The 16,661-nt window shown below is 44.3% G+C and overlaps 1 protein-coding gene across 1 annotated transcript in view; it reads left to right on the plus strand.

Annotated features, from left to right (window-relative positions):
* Positions 1-16,661, plus strand: part of UNC13C (unc-13 homolog C) — a gene marked incomplete at both ends in the record, with an annotated part of 518,328 nt that overhangs the window by 401,447 nt on the left and 100,220 nt on the right. The window contains 3 exons of the mRNA XM_079768690.1: positions 1,565-1,661; positions 2,349-2,492; positions 16,350-16,427. Coding sequence (XP_079624816.1) covers positions 1,565-1,661; positions 2,349-2,492; positions 16,350-16,427 — 319 coding nt within the window. The remainder of the gene's footprint in view (positions 1-1,564; positions 1,662-2,348; positions 2,493-16,349; positions 16,428-16,661) is intronic.

Genomic DNA, 16,661 nt, shown 5'->3' on the forward strand with positions numbered 1-16,661 from the left:
TGTAATACTATGCACTGATATTTATCAGAATTCTATTTTATTCCATCAAGGGAGGTCTTCCATATGCCAGGCACTGTGCAAAGTGCTGTAAGTTTATTTGTTGAGTTAGAACATAGAACACATTTTTGTTTTTAATCCTCACCCAAGAATACATTTTTTATTGATTTTTAGAGAGAGAGGAAGAGAGAGAGAGAGAGTGAGAAACATAATTGTGGGAGAAAAACATGGATTGGTTCTGTTCCATATGTGCCCCGACTGGGGTGTCGAACCCACAACCTAGCTATGTGCTCTGACTGGGAGCCAAACTCTCAACCCTTTGGTGTACAGGGACAATGCTATGACCAACTGAGCCACTAGGCCAGGGCCACAACACATTTATACAGCAGTTTATGAGCTTAGTTTACAAATCATAAGTATTTAGGTCTATGGCATGTGGGCCTCCACTTGTGCTACTGCCTTTGCAAATGTGAGGAGTGAGCTTGATTTAATGTGTTACTCTTCCAAGAGTGTTTGCACATTAACTGAACCTTGAAGGGAAGGGTAACCTAGTTCCATTGAATACCAAAAATGTTTGAGGTCATGTGTGAGGTACTGGGGATATAAAAATGTGTGCAGAGCTTCAGGAGGAAGGGTAACATGTAACACTATGGCATGTGCCATGATTTGATATGTACATGATTTGATATGTCCCTTGAGGGGAAGAATTTAGCCCAACTTTGTCATTTTAGTGGACAAGTCAATAAAGAAATGGATTGCTGTTAGTGGTTTAGTACAAGGCGTATGTGAGTAAAATTATAGAGATCTAACACACAAAAAATTGGACCCCCCCAAAAAAAAAATAGAAGAGAGAAAAAATAATGCCAGAGCAATGTTTTAAATGATACTAGATATGAAATTTATAAAACCAATTAAAAACATAGAGCATAGTTCAAAAATTCCTGTAAATCCTAAGCAGGATAAATTAAAAGAAACTACCTACAGGTACATCATAGAAAACTGCATAAAACCAAGAAGAAAATCTTTAAATGTATTGGGGGTCAAGAAAGGGAAAACACTTTATCAGAGCTACTATACTCTTGGCTGACTGTTCAGTGAGAATGACTAAAACCAGAATATAATGCACTGATATATTTTAAGTGCCAGAGGGAGAAAGTCAACTTAGAATTCTATACGTATCAAAAATATCCTTCAAAAATAAAGCAAAATAAAGACACTGACCTAACTGAGAATCTGAAGTAATCCATTACCAGCTCTCACTAAAAATGTATACTAGGAACCATGCTTCAGATAGAAGGGAAAATGACACAAAATAAAATTACAGCAATGTAGCAAAGAATAAAAAGCATTTATTTTGTAGAATAAAAGAGATATAGAAAGAGATAGAGATTGGAGGTAAAAGAGAGGGGGATGTATTTAATGAAGTAAAGCTAAAGGAAGCTGAAGTGGAAAAAGAAAATGAGAAGAGATTTGGGGTCTTAAATTACTCTCATGTCAGAAAAGAGCAGCATTCACTGCTGATTAAATGTAAATGACATTTTTATAGTTTGTTTTCTTAATTTTTTAGGTGGTTTGAACCTTTTGTCATGCAGTGGCTAGATGAAAATGAAGATGTGTCAATGGAGTTTCTTCATGGAGCACTAGGAAGAGACAAAAAAGATGGAGTGAGTTTCAATTACTTTAAGATTATTTATTGTCAAGATTCAGTCACATCATTCATCTTTAAGCTAATGTGAATTGTTAGGCTATTGTTATTTATTAACATTTATTTTAATCCTTTAGTGACCAAAATAAATTTAAAGCAATTTTAAAGGGCTGATTGGAACCCTAGGAAATTGCTTAAATAAAAATTAAATTAAAAATAATCAATCACCTTTTTGCCCCAAGATTCTTATTGAGTTGGTCAGAATCTACAAGTTTAAGAGACGTGTACAAAACTCCCTTGTGGTCCTATAACCTTTTCTAGGATGCCAAAATTATGAGCAGATACACTCCCTGTGCCTCTGAAGCAATTCAAAAGTCTTGAACCACAGTCTGCTTGCTAAATCATCCTAATACTTATGGGGAATGAGAAACAAACAAACTAACAAACAAACAAAAAGCAGTTCCCCAATTTAGAAATGGATAGACCAATTAATAGCAGCCTGTCCCATGATATTAGTTTCACTACATCTTCCAGAAAAGGAGATGAATAATTTTAAAATGGATAGGCACTTTATTACTAGAAAATGAAAGTACGTGATATGAAGGTCCATGATACAGGAAATTCAATTGTTTGTGAGAAACAATGAAGACAGTCTCCACAGTACTGCTAATGTGTTTAATGGAGTGGTTTCACCTTCTCCCCTCAGTTTCAGCAGACATCTGATCATGCCCTCTTCTCTTGTTCCGTGGTTGATGTCTTTGCTCAGCTTAATCAGAGCTTTGAGATTATTAAGAAACTGGAATGCCCTAACCCTGAAGCATTATCTCACTTAATGAGAAGATTCGCAAAGGTAGGTTAAATGGAATGAATCCTTTCTTTGCTGGGACTGTGCCATGCCATTACTTGCCTGCACAGAACCTGAATAATGCTGTTGTTTGGTAGTCTTTCTTCCCTGACACCACTATCCCAACTTAATTTCTAATTCAAGTATTAAGAGATTCTGTTGTTTCAGGTTTGCCATCTCCCTTCACTTCTTGTTTCTTGAATATGGATTTATCATCTTTAAAAACATCTATGTGTTATTTAAATGAATGACTCAGTCCTTTTTAATTAAAGACATTGCCATGGATGGTCAAATTATTTCTATCTCAAATGTTTTTAGGGCCGAAAATAAGCCTTGGCATTTCATATTCAAACTGCAATTATTATTTAGCTGACATTGTAGTACACTGAAAAGTATATTGAACTTGGAGTCATGACAACTGCATTCTAATTTAATATCATCCAGTAACCGTAGTGTGAGTCTAAGCAGTTCCTTTGAATTTTATGAAGTTAGTTTTCTTACTTGACAGATTTTATCTTGATCAACCAGATTCCTCTTAAGACCTCTTCTTCCTCCTAGAGTTTAAGAAGGCTCACACAGTGCTTACTACTTTGCCAAGAGTTTCAGTAGAAATATAAGGAATAAAATATGAGGTCTCCATCTTTCCAATCATATATCTTCATATATGAATTGACCCCCATACATTTTATATATATAGAGAGAGGCCCGATGCACGAAGATTCATGCAAGAATGGGCTTTCCTTTCCCTGGCTGCAGGCACCGCCTTCACTCCGGGCCGAAGCTGCATTTCTGCCTTTGCTCCGGCCTGGAGCAGCCCTTCTGCTTTCCCACACTGCCCAGAGGCCCGGGGCAGCTGGGGCAGTGTGGAACGCCCTCAGCCGCTTGGTGCCTGCATATGCAAATTAACCCACCATCTTTATTGGGTTAATTTGCATACTCACTCCTGATTGGCTGGTGGGCATCACGAAGGTATGGTCAATTTGCATCATCTTTCTCTTTTATTAGTGTAGATAATGAAGACCACATGACATGAACTAATTGGAAGTTTACATGAAGAGGGACACAATTTGATTTCAAGTACTGGTATAATGGGATCTACAGTAAGTTGAGAGTAATGAAAAATAATTAGAGCTGAAATAGCCAGAGGTTTCATGGGAAAATGGGGCTTATTCAACCAAAAAAATAAGAAGTTACAGAAGTATTCTAAGCCAAGGAAATAGCAGGAAGGAAGGAAGAGGTAAAGCTGAGCTTTCCATGTAAAGAGGAAAAAACAACTGTTCTGGGAAAAGCAGTGGGAAAGGTTGGGGGAGTGAAACGGGTCCAGATCTTGAAGAGTTTTTCTTTCCAGGTTCAGAAATTTAGACTTTTGAACAATTTAAGAAACACTAGTCCTAACTGGTTTGGCTCAGTGGATAGAGCGTCGGCCTGAAGACTGAAAGGTCCCAGGTTCAATTCCAGTCAAGGGCATGTACCTTGGTTGCGGGCATATTCCCAGTAGGAGGCGTGCAGGAGGCAGCTGATTGATGTTTCTCTCTCATCAATGTTTTTAACTCTTTATCCCTCTCCCTTCCTCTCTGTAAAAAATCAATAAAATATATATTTTTTTAAAAAGAAAGAAAGAAACACTAAACATTTGGAGATTAGAGGCCTGGTGCATGAAATTCATGCACAGAGGGAGGAGGGGTACTTCAGCCTGGCCTGCACCCTCTTAGACCTCTGGGATTGGGCCTAAACCAGCAGTCAGACATCCCTCTCACAATCCGGGACCGCTGGCTCCTAACCACTCTGCCTGCTTGCCTGATCACTCCTAATTGCTCATCTGCCTGCCTGATCTCCCCTAACCACTTGCCTGCCTGCCTGATTGGCCCTAACCACTCGCTTGCCTGCCTGTCTGATCGCCCTTAACCCCTCTGCCTGCCTGCCTGATTGCCCCTTACTGCTCACCTGCCTGCCCAATCACCCTTAAATGCCTCTACCTCAGCCCCTGCCACCACAGCTTCATCTGGAAGGACATCTGGAAAGATGTCCGGAAGGTCGTTCGGCTGTCCAGTCTAATTAGCATATTATGCTTTTATTGTTATAGATACTTAAGTAGGGTAGTGATATGACTAATCTATATATATAAAAGAGTAATATGCAAGTTGACTGAACAGTGGAATAACCAGAAAAACCGTTCAACCAGTCGCCATGAGGCACACTGACCACCTCTCGGTCCCTCCCCATGGCCGGCACGCTCTGATTGCCTGATGGCGAGTGGAGAACCAGGGGATGTGTGGCAGCAGGGGACAAGGCCAGCTGCCAGCAGCCGGGGAAGATGGCCCTGATCACAGGCCAAGCCTAGGGACCATACCCACACATGAATTTCGTGTGCTAGGCCTCTCGTAGAATATTAGGGAAACAACCTGCAGTCCTATGTCTTACTGCCCTAAGGATAAATCTGGCCACGTGGGTCCGATGATAGCAGAGGTCTCAGCTGTTAATTCAAGTGCTTGCTTATTTGTTGCCTCACCTGCACACTTGACTAGCCCCTTTGAGAGATTATACATGAAATAAACATAATTTCTGACCTCAGAAAACTTATAATGGAATGCCAAACCTGTAAACAACTATGACAAAGTCAAATGCTATGTAATCAGAGTATCTGAGAGGTTGAAAAGAGCCCAGAATATCTATATGTTTATCTCATGTGTCATATTTTTCTTCTGAGTCTTCTCTAGGTTTACAGATGCAGCCTTCTTACTGTGTCTTCACGTGATCTTTTTTCTGTGCATGTGAACCCCTGGCTTTTCTATGTGTGTCCAAATTTTCTCTTCTTATAAAGACAACAGTCAGATTGGATTGCAGTCCACACTAATGACTTTATTTTCACAGCCACCTCTTTAAAAGGCCCTATCTCCAAATACAGTCACATTATGAGATTCTGGAGGTTAGGATTTTGACATATGAATTTGGAGGGGACACAATTCAACCCATAAAAGATGCATATATTTATGCCACAGACACAAACACAAGGGTATATAACTTCATTTGCATTATCACAAAAAGTCTAATTTTGAAATCCTTTATGAATGGAGAATTGATCCTAACCAGGCTCTTAGAAAACTATAAACCTAGTTCACTAGTAGAGGAATTAAGAAAGCTTTCTTAGGAAACAGTTTATTAATTACTAGTGGCCCGGTGCATGAAATTTGTGCATGGGAGGGGGGGGTAGAGTGTCCCTCAGCCCAGCCTGCACCCTCTCCAATCTGGGACCCCTCAAAGGATGTCCTACTGCCTGTATACAGGGATCGGGCCTAAACCAGCAGTTGGACATCCCTCTCGCAATCTGGGACTGCTGGCTCCTAACCGCTCACCTGCCTGATTGCCCCTAACCATTCTGCCTGCTAGCCTGCTCACCTCCAACTGCCCCCAACCCCCAGCCTGCTCACCCCCAAATGCCCTCCTGCCAGCCTGATCACCCCCAACTGCCCCCAGTGCCAGTGTGCTCGCTCCCAACTGCCCCCCCACCGCTGGCCTGTTCACCCCCAACTGCCCCCCGCTGGCCTGCTTGCCCCCACCTACCTCCCCACTGGCCTGCTTGCCCCCAACTGCACCCCTGCTGGCCTGCTCACTCCAAACTGCCTCCCCCGCTGTCCTGATCACCTTCAACTGACCCCCACTGATGTCCTGCTTGCCCCCAACTGGCCCCCCTGCTGGTATGCTTACCCCCAACAGCCCCGCCCCCCACCAGCCTGACCACCCACAACTGCCATCCCATCCTGGCCTGATCACCTATAACTGCCCTCCCCTCTTGGCCTCTAACCACCTCTACCCAGGCCCCACCATCATGGCTTTGTCCAGAAGGTCTCCTGGAAGGTCTCCCAGTCTAATTAGCATATTACCCTTTTATTAGTATAGATAGAGGCCTGGTGCACAGGTGGGGGCCGGCTGGTTTGCCCTGAAGTGTATCCTGGATCAGGGTGTGTGTTCCACTGGGGCATGGGGCGGCCTGGGCAAGGGGCCTGTGGTGGTTTGCAGGCCAGCCATGCCCCCATGGGGTGAGGGTCCCCGCTGGGAGGGTGTGGCCAGCCTGGGTGAAGGGCTGAGGGCTGTTTTCAGGCTTGCCACACCCCCTTCAGGGTGGGGGTCCCTGCTGGGGTGCCTGGCCAGCCTGAGTGAGTGGCTGAGGGCTGTTTTCAGGCTTGCCACACCCCCTTCAGGGTGGGGGTCCCTGCTAGTGTGCCTGGCCAGCCTGGGTGAGGGGCTAATGGCTGTTTGCAGGCTGGCCAAGCCCCCCAGCAGGGACCCTCACCCCATGGGAGTGTGGCCAGCCTGGGTGAGGAGCTGAGGGCTGTTTTCAGGCTGGCCACGGTCCCCAGCGATCCAGGATCCCAGCCCTCCTTTTTTTCTTTTCTTTTTCTTTTTTTTCAGTGCCTCCTTGAGCAGAGGCTAGGGCCGGCTGAAAGCTTGGGTTGCCCCTGGAAACTCAGGCTCCCAGCCCCTCCTTGAGGGGAGGCCAGGGCCAGCTAGAAGCAGGTATCTGGGATTTATTTATCTTCTATAATTGAAACTTTGTAGCCTTGAGCAGAGACCAGGGCCAGCCAGAGCAGGTGGGAAGCTTGGCTTCCTCCATTGCCGGGGGCAACCCAAGCCTCCTGCTTGCTCCAGCTCTGTGGCCACCACCATCTTGGTTGGGTTAATTTGCATACTCGCTCCTGATTGGCTGGTGGGCATGGCTGGTGGGTGTAGAGGAGGTATGGTCAATTTGCATGTTTTTCTTTTATTAGTGTAGATGGTAGGACAGTTTATGCTGAAGTAACTAGTAAACTAAGAACCTCTAAGATTTGAAACAAAGATTTACTTTCTGCTCATACAGCATCAGATATGGATTGGATAACCCTATAGAGGAGTGTTTATCAAAGATAAACAAAGCCAGACTCTAAAGTGGTAAGGACAGATTTTAATCAATACTATACTATGACAATAGAGAAGAGTCCAGAATGGATGACTCAATTTTGATTTATACAGAGGTCACTGGGTATTTTAAAGGGAGAAACAGGGAGTAGGGGCAAGTGGGTGCTCATTAGACTCAGGGTGTTGGTTCATATAAAACCCATCTGGGTTTGCTCCCTGGTGGTTATCTAATTTAGGTTCCTACCCTCCCACAGAGGTGCGGAGACAAGGACCCATCTTCAGATTTTGGCTGCAACAAACAGTCAATTATTTTGGCAGCTTTGTATTTTTGCAGGCAGGCACTTTAAGGAGCTCTAGTGTTTGTTCAAGTCTGTATAGGCCAAGGTTGGGGCATGGAGAAACCTGGCTAGAGTTTTGTCAAAGAAAAGAATCTTTATTACCTCCCACCCCCACCATTCAGTGACTCAGGGGTTCTAGCCTGAGAGGTCCCAATGATGACAGAGCATAGGATTCAGAGAGAGCAGGTGGAACTATGATTATAAAGTTAGATCCATATTTGTAAAGAGGCTTGAAGAATGGGCAAAGTGGCTGAACTTTAGTAGAAAATGAAAAGCCAATGAAAGCTTTCTGGGAGATAATCTGTCAGTCCAAACAGTATTGCATTATTTATCTGCCATGAAATATTTCTAGTTTTTATGACTGTTAATTATGAAGACTAAAATAACCTCTAACTTTTAAAGATGATAGCTAAAAAGCATTGATTGGGATCATTCCAAGAGGGGACTTTCTTGGTAATAGCTGATTTCAATTTCCAAATATATTGAAATTTGCAGTCATTCTGCAAGAGAATGCTCAAAAAATTCTCTAAGTAACTTTTTTCTTTTGGGTGACTGCCAAGAAAAGAATAAAATGGGGCCATCAGGGATACTGCTTTAAAAAGGTAGTCACGTGCTATTCTTGGAACTGCAGGGCTTGTAGTGGAAGCAGGATCATACGAGAATTTAATAACCTCAGAGTTAATATATTTAGTAACATACTATTATAATTGCACATGATATTAGAAAAGTAACTAGAATTCACCCTCAGAATAGTGAGGTAGCAGGTTATGTAAGGTGAGAGAGAGAAAGAAGAAAGCTGAACTGAGACTGGTAGGCCCTGGGCCCCAGCCCATCATCCACCTCTTGGTAGCTCTGACCTTTCTCCAGCTGTAAAGCTGAACCTAACCATGTTGACACCACTGGGGATATAATCAGATGGACTGGAGGTAAGACAAAGGGGTGGGAGGTCACAAAGAAGGTTGTATGTATTAGAATTACATTCAGGTAAACACATTCTCCAAAGAAAAAAGAAAATAAATAGACTGCATGTGTCACTGAGGAAATGTGAACTTTTATTGGCACAAAAAATAATTTCAATTAAATAACACATTTTTAATCCAAGGAAATCATGTAAACATTTTCTGGGAAAGTAAAAATTGGCAACTTTCTTTGAAAAATAGATTCTATTTTATTGGAATGATTTTTTTTAAATCATAAAATTGAGATGTGATTAATCTAGTTAGCTATTTTGCAATAACTTCAGGCAACTGGAGTTTATTTTATCAGATGTGATCTTTGGTCTTAACAACCCTATCTTTCTAAGGATTGAGTTCCTTGTATCAAAATATACTGAAATCATATTCTCTTTCTGGGACTTATATAGGTTACTGATGTAAACCATCTCTTGTAATGAAAACATATTAATAGAAGACTTCACACTCTAAACTGGAACTTAAAAGGATAGCTTGTTCTTACTAAAGTGTGTATAAGACTGAATAAGATGCCAAACCAATGCTTTAAATTTTATAGCAGCTACATCTAGAAGCTGTGATAAGTGGTAAAATGACATATGGGTACTGAATGTTCCTATGGCAGTACTGTTGCTCTGGACAAGTATGGGTAGTTTAATTGTTGAGAGAGAGAGAGAGAGAGAGAGAGAGAGAGAGAGAGAGAGAGAGAGAGAGAGAGAGAGAGGGAGAGAGAGAGAGAGAGAGAGGAAATAATATCTTTAGTACTACTTAAAAACAAATCAACTATTAGTTGACTCATTGCTCTAAGTCTGGCTGGCTGCCAGGGGCTGGAGATGCTATGGTGAATGATGCATACATATTCCTTATTCTTTGGTAACCTAATTCTAATTTTAAAAAAATAATAATGATTATTAATTGAGTACCACTATGTACTGATCACTTTACCTATTCTGTTTCCCTTATTCTTTACAACAACCCTATGGGATAGATACTGTTATTTTCCCTATTTTTGTAAATGACAAAAACCCAGAAAGTTTAAATAACACAAACAAGGCACCCATCTATAAATGCACTTTTAAAATGTTTTTGACCACTAAGTTATTATACCTTCCCATTCTGTGTCATCAGAAATCAATTGGTAAGTCGAAGAGCATATTCTCACCATTTATTTTTACCCTTTGGGTCAAACCTAGGCAGCTATGGGGGGTTTTATCTTTGTTGGATGCATTAAAATATACTGTTATGAGGTCCTGAAGTGACATTTCTAATGTCACTTAACCAATACCACACAGTCTTCCTGTCTTCTCTGCGTTGCTCTGATACCGTGATGTTCCATGCCTAAAATGTGACTGCAGAAATGGATTTTGGACCAAAGCTTTTATCTTACTGATTATAAGAGTAAATCTCTCGATGAAGCAGCCAGTAGTGTTGACAGGCTATTTAGCCTATTCCTACTAGTGTGGCATTAGCTTAGGAGACCATAAATGACTTTGAGAAATTGATGGCCATCCCACTCAATAGTACCAGAGGCTACATGTCAAATCACAGTATATTGAAGCTTGGATATTTGAGTCACTCTTTCTGATCCATTAAATACAGCAGAAGCCCTCTCTTTACTGCCACAATCCTATTAGGATTTCATCTTATTGAATCTGAAGCTCTTTGAATGGAAGTTTCTTTGCTGCATCCATAAAAGAACTGTCTCCAACTCATGACTATCTCTTCATTTATACTGTTTCATTATAGAACACAAGTGGCCCAGTGCACAAAATTTGTGCACGGTGGTGGGGGTGGGGGGTCCGCCCAGCCCAGCCTGCACCCTCTCCAATCCAGGACCCCTCAGGGGATGTCTAACTGGCAGTCGGACACCCCTCTCACAATCCAGGATTGCTAGCTCCCTAACTGCTCACCTGCCTGCCTGCCTGATTACCCCTAACTGCCCCCGCACCAGCCTGATCGCCCCCAACTTCCCCCCTGCCACCCTGGTCACCCCAAACTTGCTCCCCTCTTCCAGCCTGGTTGCCCCTAACTGCCCCCACCCCACCGGCTTGGTCACCCCTTACTGTCTGTCCCCCCTGCCAGCCTAGTCGCCCCCAACTGCCCCCTCCCACCAGCCTGGTCACCCCCAACTGTCCCCCCTGCTGGCCTGGTTGCCCCTAACTGCCAACCTCCTCCAGCCTGGTCGCCCCCAACTGCCAACCTCCTCCAGCCTAGTTGCCCCCAACTGCTCCCCCTGCCAGCCTAGTTGCCCCAAACTGCCCCCCTCTGCCATCCTGGTTGCCCCTAACTGCCCCCCCCTGCTGGCCTGGTCACCCCTTATTGCGCCTCCTGCCAGCCTGGCCACCCCCAATTGCCCCCTCTGGCCAGCCTTGTCACCCCCAACTGCCCCCCTCTGCTGGCTTGGTCACCCCCAACTGCCCCCCCTGCCAGCCTGGTTACCCCTTACTGCCCCCCTCTTCTGGCCTGGTTTCCCCTAACTGCCACCCCCCCCCCCCCCGCCAGCCTGGTCACCCCCAACTGCTCCCCCTGCCAGCCTGGTCACCCCACGCAGCCTGCTGTTCAGTAGTTTGGTTGTCCCTCACTAACCCCCCCTGCAAGCCTTGTCTCCCCACACAGCCTGTGTTCGGTCATCTATCCAGTTGTTTCAGTCATGACGGCCCCTGGCTTTTTATATATAGGATGATGCAAACAGCCCCTACCAGGCTATCTTTTCCCTCTATATATATCCTGTCACCACTTCTGAACCCCAGTAGTCCCCCAAAGATAAAATAATGATCTAAGTTGACACACTCAGAAATCCTACCTTCCAGGCTTTACTAGGTGCCCCTTCCATCAGGTCTTCTCTCTGAAGAGTTGCCTCTGCCCTGCTGTGATTAGTTAGCACAATGGTCCCTAAACTTCAGCTTGCATCAGTATCACCTGCAGACTTTTCAAAACAAATTGCTGAGACCAAACCCCAGAATTGCTGACTCTATAATCTGAGGCAAAATCAGAGAATTTGCATTTCCAAACAAGTTGCCAGGTAACCCTGTTGATGCTAGAGACATGTCTTAGGTAGATGTGTCTTAAGTAACTACTACTAGTATTAACTAAAGAAACAATATAGTGATTTATTTTGTTGAATAAATTACAGTGAAATCAAGTTGCTCCTAAAGTGTGTGTGTGTGTGTGTGTGTGTGTGTGTGTGTATATATATATATATATATTTTTTTTTTTTTTCATTCAGGTATACTTTGTATCTTAGTAAAGAAATGTATGTTATTACAGCCAGTGCACCCACAACTTTTATGGCACATCCTACATGGCTGAGCACTTTTCCTTACAACCCATGCTGACTTGCTAACCACTGGCATTTGTAGGCAAGTGGGTGTGAGATTCTAGGCTCAATTGTCTCCCAGCAAAAATTCAAGGGCCTAAGGTTTTCCTATGAAGTAAAGTCAAGTGTTAGACCCTGGAGGGTACTTGAAGATGATCAGAAATAGATGTCTGGGTTCCATGCCCAAACTTTATCTTGAACAAGTGATAATGTTTGTGTTGCAACAAGCTCCTAAAATCATGCTTATGTTTGTTTTTGTTTTTGCAATTTAGTGAAATGATTCCTACAGTTTACATTGTCATTAGAACCTATAAATTGAGAGTAGTGTTCATATGTATGAGTGAATTAGTACTCCATAGGTAAGTCCCCAAGTTTCGGCATTATATCTAAAGCAAAATTTGAACAGCTGCACTTGCAAGATACTGCAGTCTGATCAGCCATCTGTTTTCCTAGATTTATTGGTCTGCTGCTTGATAAGATTTTATATTTTCCATTGCTGATTTTCTATTTAAGTGGACACATATTGTCATTTTAGTTTGTACTTCCACAGAATATTGATTATCTTCATGTTGTCCCTAATTTCAGGTTTTCATTGTGATCTTAAAAGTCTATAAAACAAGTACATAGTCACAGTTGGTAAATTCAATTTAGTAGATTAAACATGTCTCCTTTAGTTAACTCCTTAGAGTGTCTCCCTGAGCTTATTTTAAGCCATAAAGAAAATTAAGATGGATATACTTTACAAAAAGAAGATAAGAGCTTTTGTGTTCTTGTTTTTTCTATTAAAAGAAATGGCATATATATACTGTTATTATTGCTTCCTCTCTTCTAAGAAAATAATATCCATATTTGACTTATGATCACTCAAGCTATCTAAGTAAAAGCAGTAGGATTCAAAGTCATAAATACATTTTTAAGTACTTGAAATAAAATGTAACAAAGTTTCTTTTTCTTGTTTTGCATAATTATGGAAGCAGAAGACATCTATAGGCTCAGAAATGGTTATTAGATGGAGAAGGAAAGTTTGAAATTAGGGTAAAAAGGACAGAAAGAGGGGAAAGATTAGGCAATATTTTAGCAAATAATGCATCAATAAATAACTTAATAAATTAAGGTAAATGTATAGAGATTTTCTGATAGAACAAAATCAGAAGTTTTGTATTTTAAGAAGTCTTTGATATAATCAGTAAGCCTCTTTATCATAGAAAATTATTGAAAACTAGAGGCCCGGTGCACAAAATTTGTGCACGGGGGAGGTGTCCCTCAGCCCAGCCTGCAACCTCTCCAATCTGGGACTCCTTGAGGGATGTCTGACTGCCCTCTCACAATCCAAAACTGCTGGCTCCCAATCGCTTGCCTGCCTGCCAGCCTGATCACCCCCTAACCACTCCCCTGCCAGTCAGGAACTAGCCCATTTGCCCCCAACTGCCCTCCCCTGCTGGTCTAGTCTCCCCCAACTGCCCTCCCCTGCTGGTCTGGTCTCCCCCAATTGCCCTCCCCTGCCAGCCTGGTCACCCCTAACTGCCCTTCTCTGCTGGCCTGATCACCCACAACTGCCCTCCCCTGCTGGCCATCTTGTGGCAGCCATCTTGTGTCCACATAGGGGCAGCCATCTTTGCCCAGATGGGGGTGGCCATCTTTGATCACATGGGAGCAGCCATCTTGTGTGTTGGAGTGACATTCAATTTGCATATTACCTCTTTATTAGATAGGAAATTTATTGCTAAATGACATATATTAGAATATTCTGACCCCACTTAGAACAGGGCATTTAGGAACAAGGAGAAAGTTGAGAAAATGAGAAAGAATTTTGCATAGTATATGTATGTGTGCAAGGGTAGTAACTAGAAACCATAAGAGATGGTTCAATGCATAAGATGTCATTTATTCAGAAAAAATAAGAGAGAGAGCATTGTGGGTCATCTATACTAATAAAAGAGTAATATGCTAATTAGACCGGGAGACCTTCCGGAGACTTTCCGGACATCCTTCTGGACAAAGCCAGGGGCTTGGCCAGCCTGCAAACCACCCCCAAACAGCCCTCAGCCCCTCACTCAGGCCAGCAACACCCCCCAGCAGGGACCCTCACCCCGATGGGGGCGTGGCCAGCCTGCAAACGGCATTAGCCCCTTGCCCAGGCTGGCCATGCCCCACAGCAGAGACTCCCCACCCTGATGGGGGCGTGGCCAGCCTGAAAACCACCCCAGGCCCCTCACCCAGGCTGGCCCCGCCCCCCAAGAGGACCCCCTCCCTGATCCAGGACCCCTTTCAGGGCAGACCAGCTGGCCCCCACCCATGCACCAGGCCTCTAGCTATACTAATAAAAGGGTAATATGCTAATTAGACTGGGAGACCTTCCCGGATGTCCTTCCAGACAAAGCCATGGTGGTGGAGCTGAGGCAGAGGTGGTTAGGGGCAATCAGGCCAGGAGGGAAGTCCAATTGGGGGTGATCAGGCTGGTGGGGGGGGGGGGGCCAGTTGGGAGCAAGCAGGCTGGCAGGGGGGCGCAGTTGGGGCCGAGCAGGCTGGCAAGGGAGGGCATGTGGGGGTGAGAAGGCCAGCAGGGAGGCAGTTGGGGGTGAGCAGGCCGGCATGCAGAGTGGTTAGGGGCAATCAGACAGGCATGCGAGCGGTTAGGAGCCAGTGGTCCCAGATTTGAGAGGGATGTCCCGACTGCTGGTTTAGGCCCAATCACTGTGGGGTTCCAGATTGGAGAGGGTGCAGGCCAGGCTGAAGGAGCCCCCGCCCCATACACAAATTTCCTGTACTGGCACACTAGTTAGTTAATAAGTATTCAACCATGGAGGAGGTTGCCACAAGAATAGTTGATGCATCTTCAGAATATTTACTAAAGTTAGAGATAAAGAACCTTGTGCATATTGCGTATTATATTAAAACTAGAGGCCCAGTGCATGAAATTTGTGCACGGGGAGGTGTAGCCCTCAGCCCAGCCTGCACCCTCTCCAATCTGGGACCCCTCGAGGGATGTCCAACTGCCCGTTTAGGCCCGATCCTGGTAGGATAGGGCCTAAATGGGCAGTGGGCAGTCGGACATCCCTCTCACAATTCAGGACTGCTGGCTCCCAACTGCTCACCTGCCTTCCTTCCTGATTGCCCCTAACCGCTTCTGCCTGCCAGCCTCATCACCCCCTAACCATTCCCCTGCCAGCCAGATTGATGCCTAACTGCTCCCCTGCCAGCCTGTTTGCCCCTAACTGCCCTCCCCTGCAGGCCTGGTCACCCCCAACTGCCCTCCACTGCAGGCCCAGTCACCCCCAACTTCCCTCCTCTGCAGGCCTGGTCACCCCTAACTGCCCTACCCTGCAGGCTTGATCGCCCCCAACTGCCCTCCCTTGCAGACGTGGTCCCTCCCAACTGCCCTCCCCTGCTGGCCATCTTGTGCCCACATGGGGCAGCCATCTTGTGTGTTGGAGTGATGGTCAATTTGCATATTACTCTTTTATTAGATAGGATAGAGGCCTGGTGCACGGGTGGGGGCCAGGTGGTTTGCCCTGAAGGGTGTCTTGGATCAGGGTGGTGGTTCCCTTGGTGCATGGGGCGGCCTGGGCGAGGGGCCTGTGTTGGTTTGCAGGCCGGCCATGCCCGCCCCGGTGACCCAAGTGGAGGCCCTGGGATCTGGGATTTATTTATCTTCTATAATGGAAACTTTGTAGCCTTGAGCGGAGCCAAGCCTCCTGCTTGCTTCATGGCTGCAGCCATTTCTTTTGGGATTTATTTATCTTCTATAATTGAAACTTTGTAGCAGAGGCCAAGGCAGGCCAGGTCTGCGGGAGTTTGGCTTCCTCCATCGCCGGGGCAACCCAAGCCTCCTGCTCTCTCCAGCTCTGTGGCTGCTGCCATTTTTGTTGGAATTTATTTATCTTTTATAATTGAAACTTTGTAGCCTTGCATGGAGGCCTGGGCCCCCCAAGGGTGTGCAGAAAGCTTAGCTTCCTCCATTGCCCGGGAAACCCAAGCCTCCTGCTCTCGCTGTGGCCGCAGCCATCTTGGTTGGGTTAATTTGCATACTCGCTCCTGATTGGCTGCTGGGCGTGGCTTGTGGGTGTATTGAAGTGATGGTTAATTTGCATATTACTCTTTTATTATATAGGATGGGATGAATCCACATGGAATATCTTCTAAATATACTCATAAATATAATAAATTTTTACCTAAACAGTTTAGTTGTTCCTTTATTTATTTACTTATTTATTTTTAGTGAGAGTATAAATTTAATCATTGCTTCATGAAAGTTGAAAAAGACATGGAAAGTTTGCCTGATGAGCATTAACCCCTATAGTATATATATAAAACTATGTACTTATCTGCATACATTTGACAGTATTTTTGTTGTTGTTTTTCCTAGACTATCAATAAAGTACTGCTTCAGTATGCTGCAATTGTATCAAGTGATTTTAGTTCCTACTGTGATAAAGAAAATGTGGTAAGTAAAAATGTCTCTACTTTCAAGTATTCTTCAGTTGAGATCCACTTCTTCCAGCTAGTAAAAAAGCAAGAGGCATTGTTTTCTTTCTGTTTTCATACAGGATGACAGTTGAGAGGTATTTCAACAAGTTGTTTGAATACTTCTCTAGTAGTCATGAACTGGATACAACACAGAATTCAGAGGAAGGTTGAGAGCATCTCAATGCCAGGTTCCAAGATGATAACGAACAAG

This window comes from Cnephaeus nilssonii (genome assembly GCF_951640355.1).
Source record: "Cnephaeus nilssonii genome assembly, chromosome: 4".
NCBI lineage: Eukaryota > Metazoa > Chordata > Mammalia > Chiroptera > Vespertilionidae > Cnephaeus > Cnephaeus nilssonii.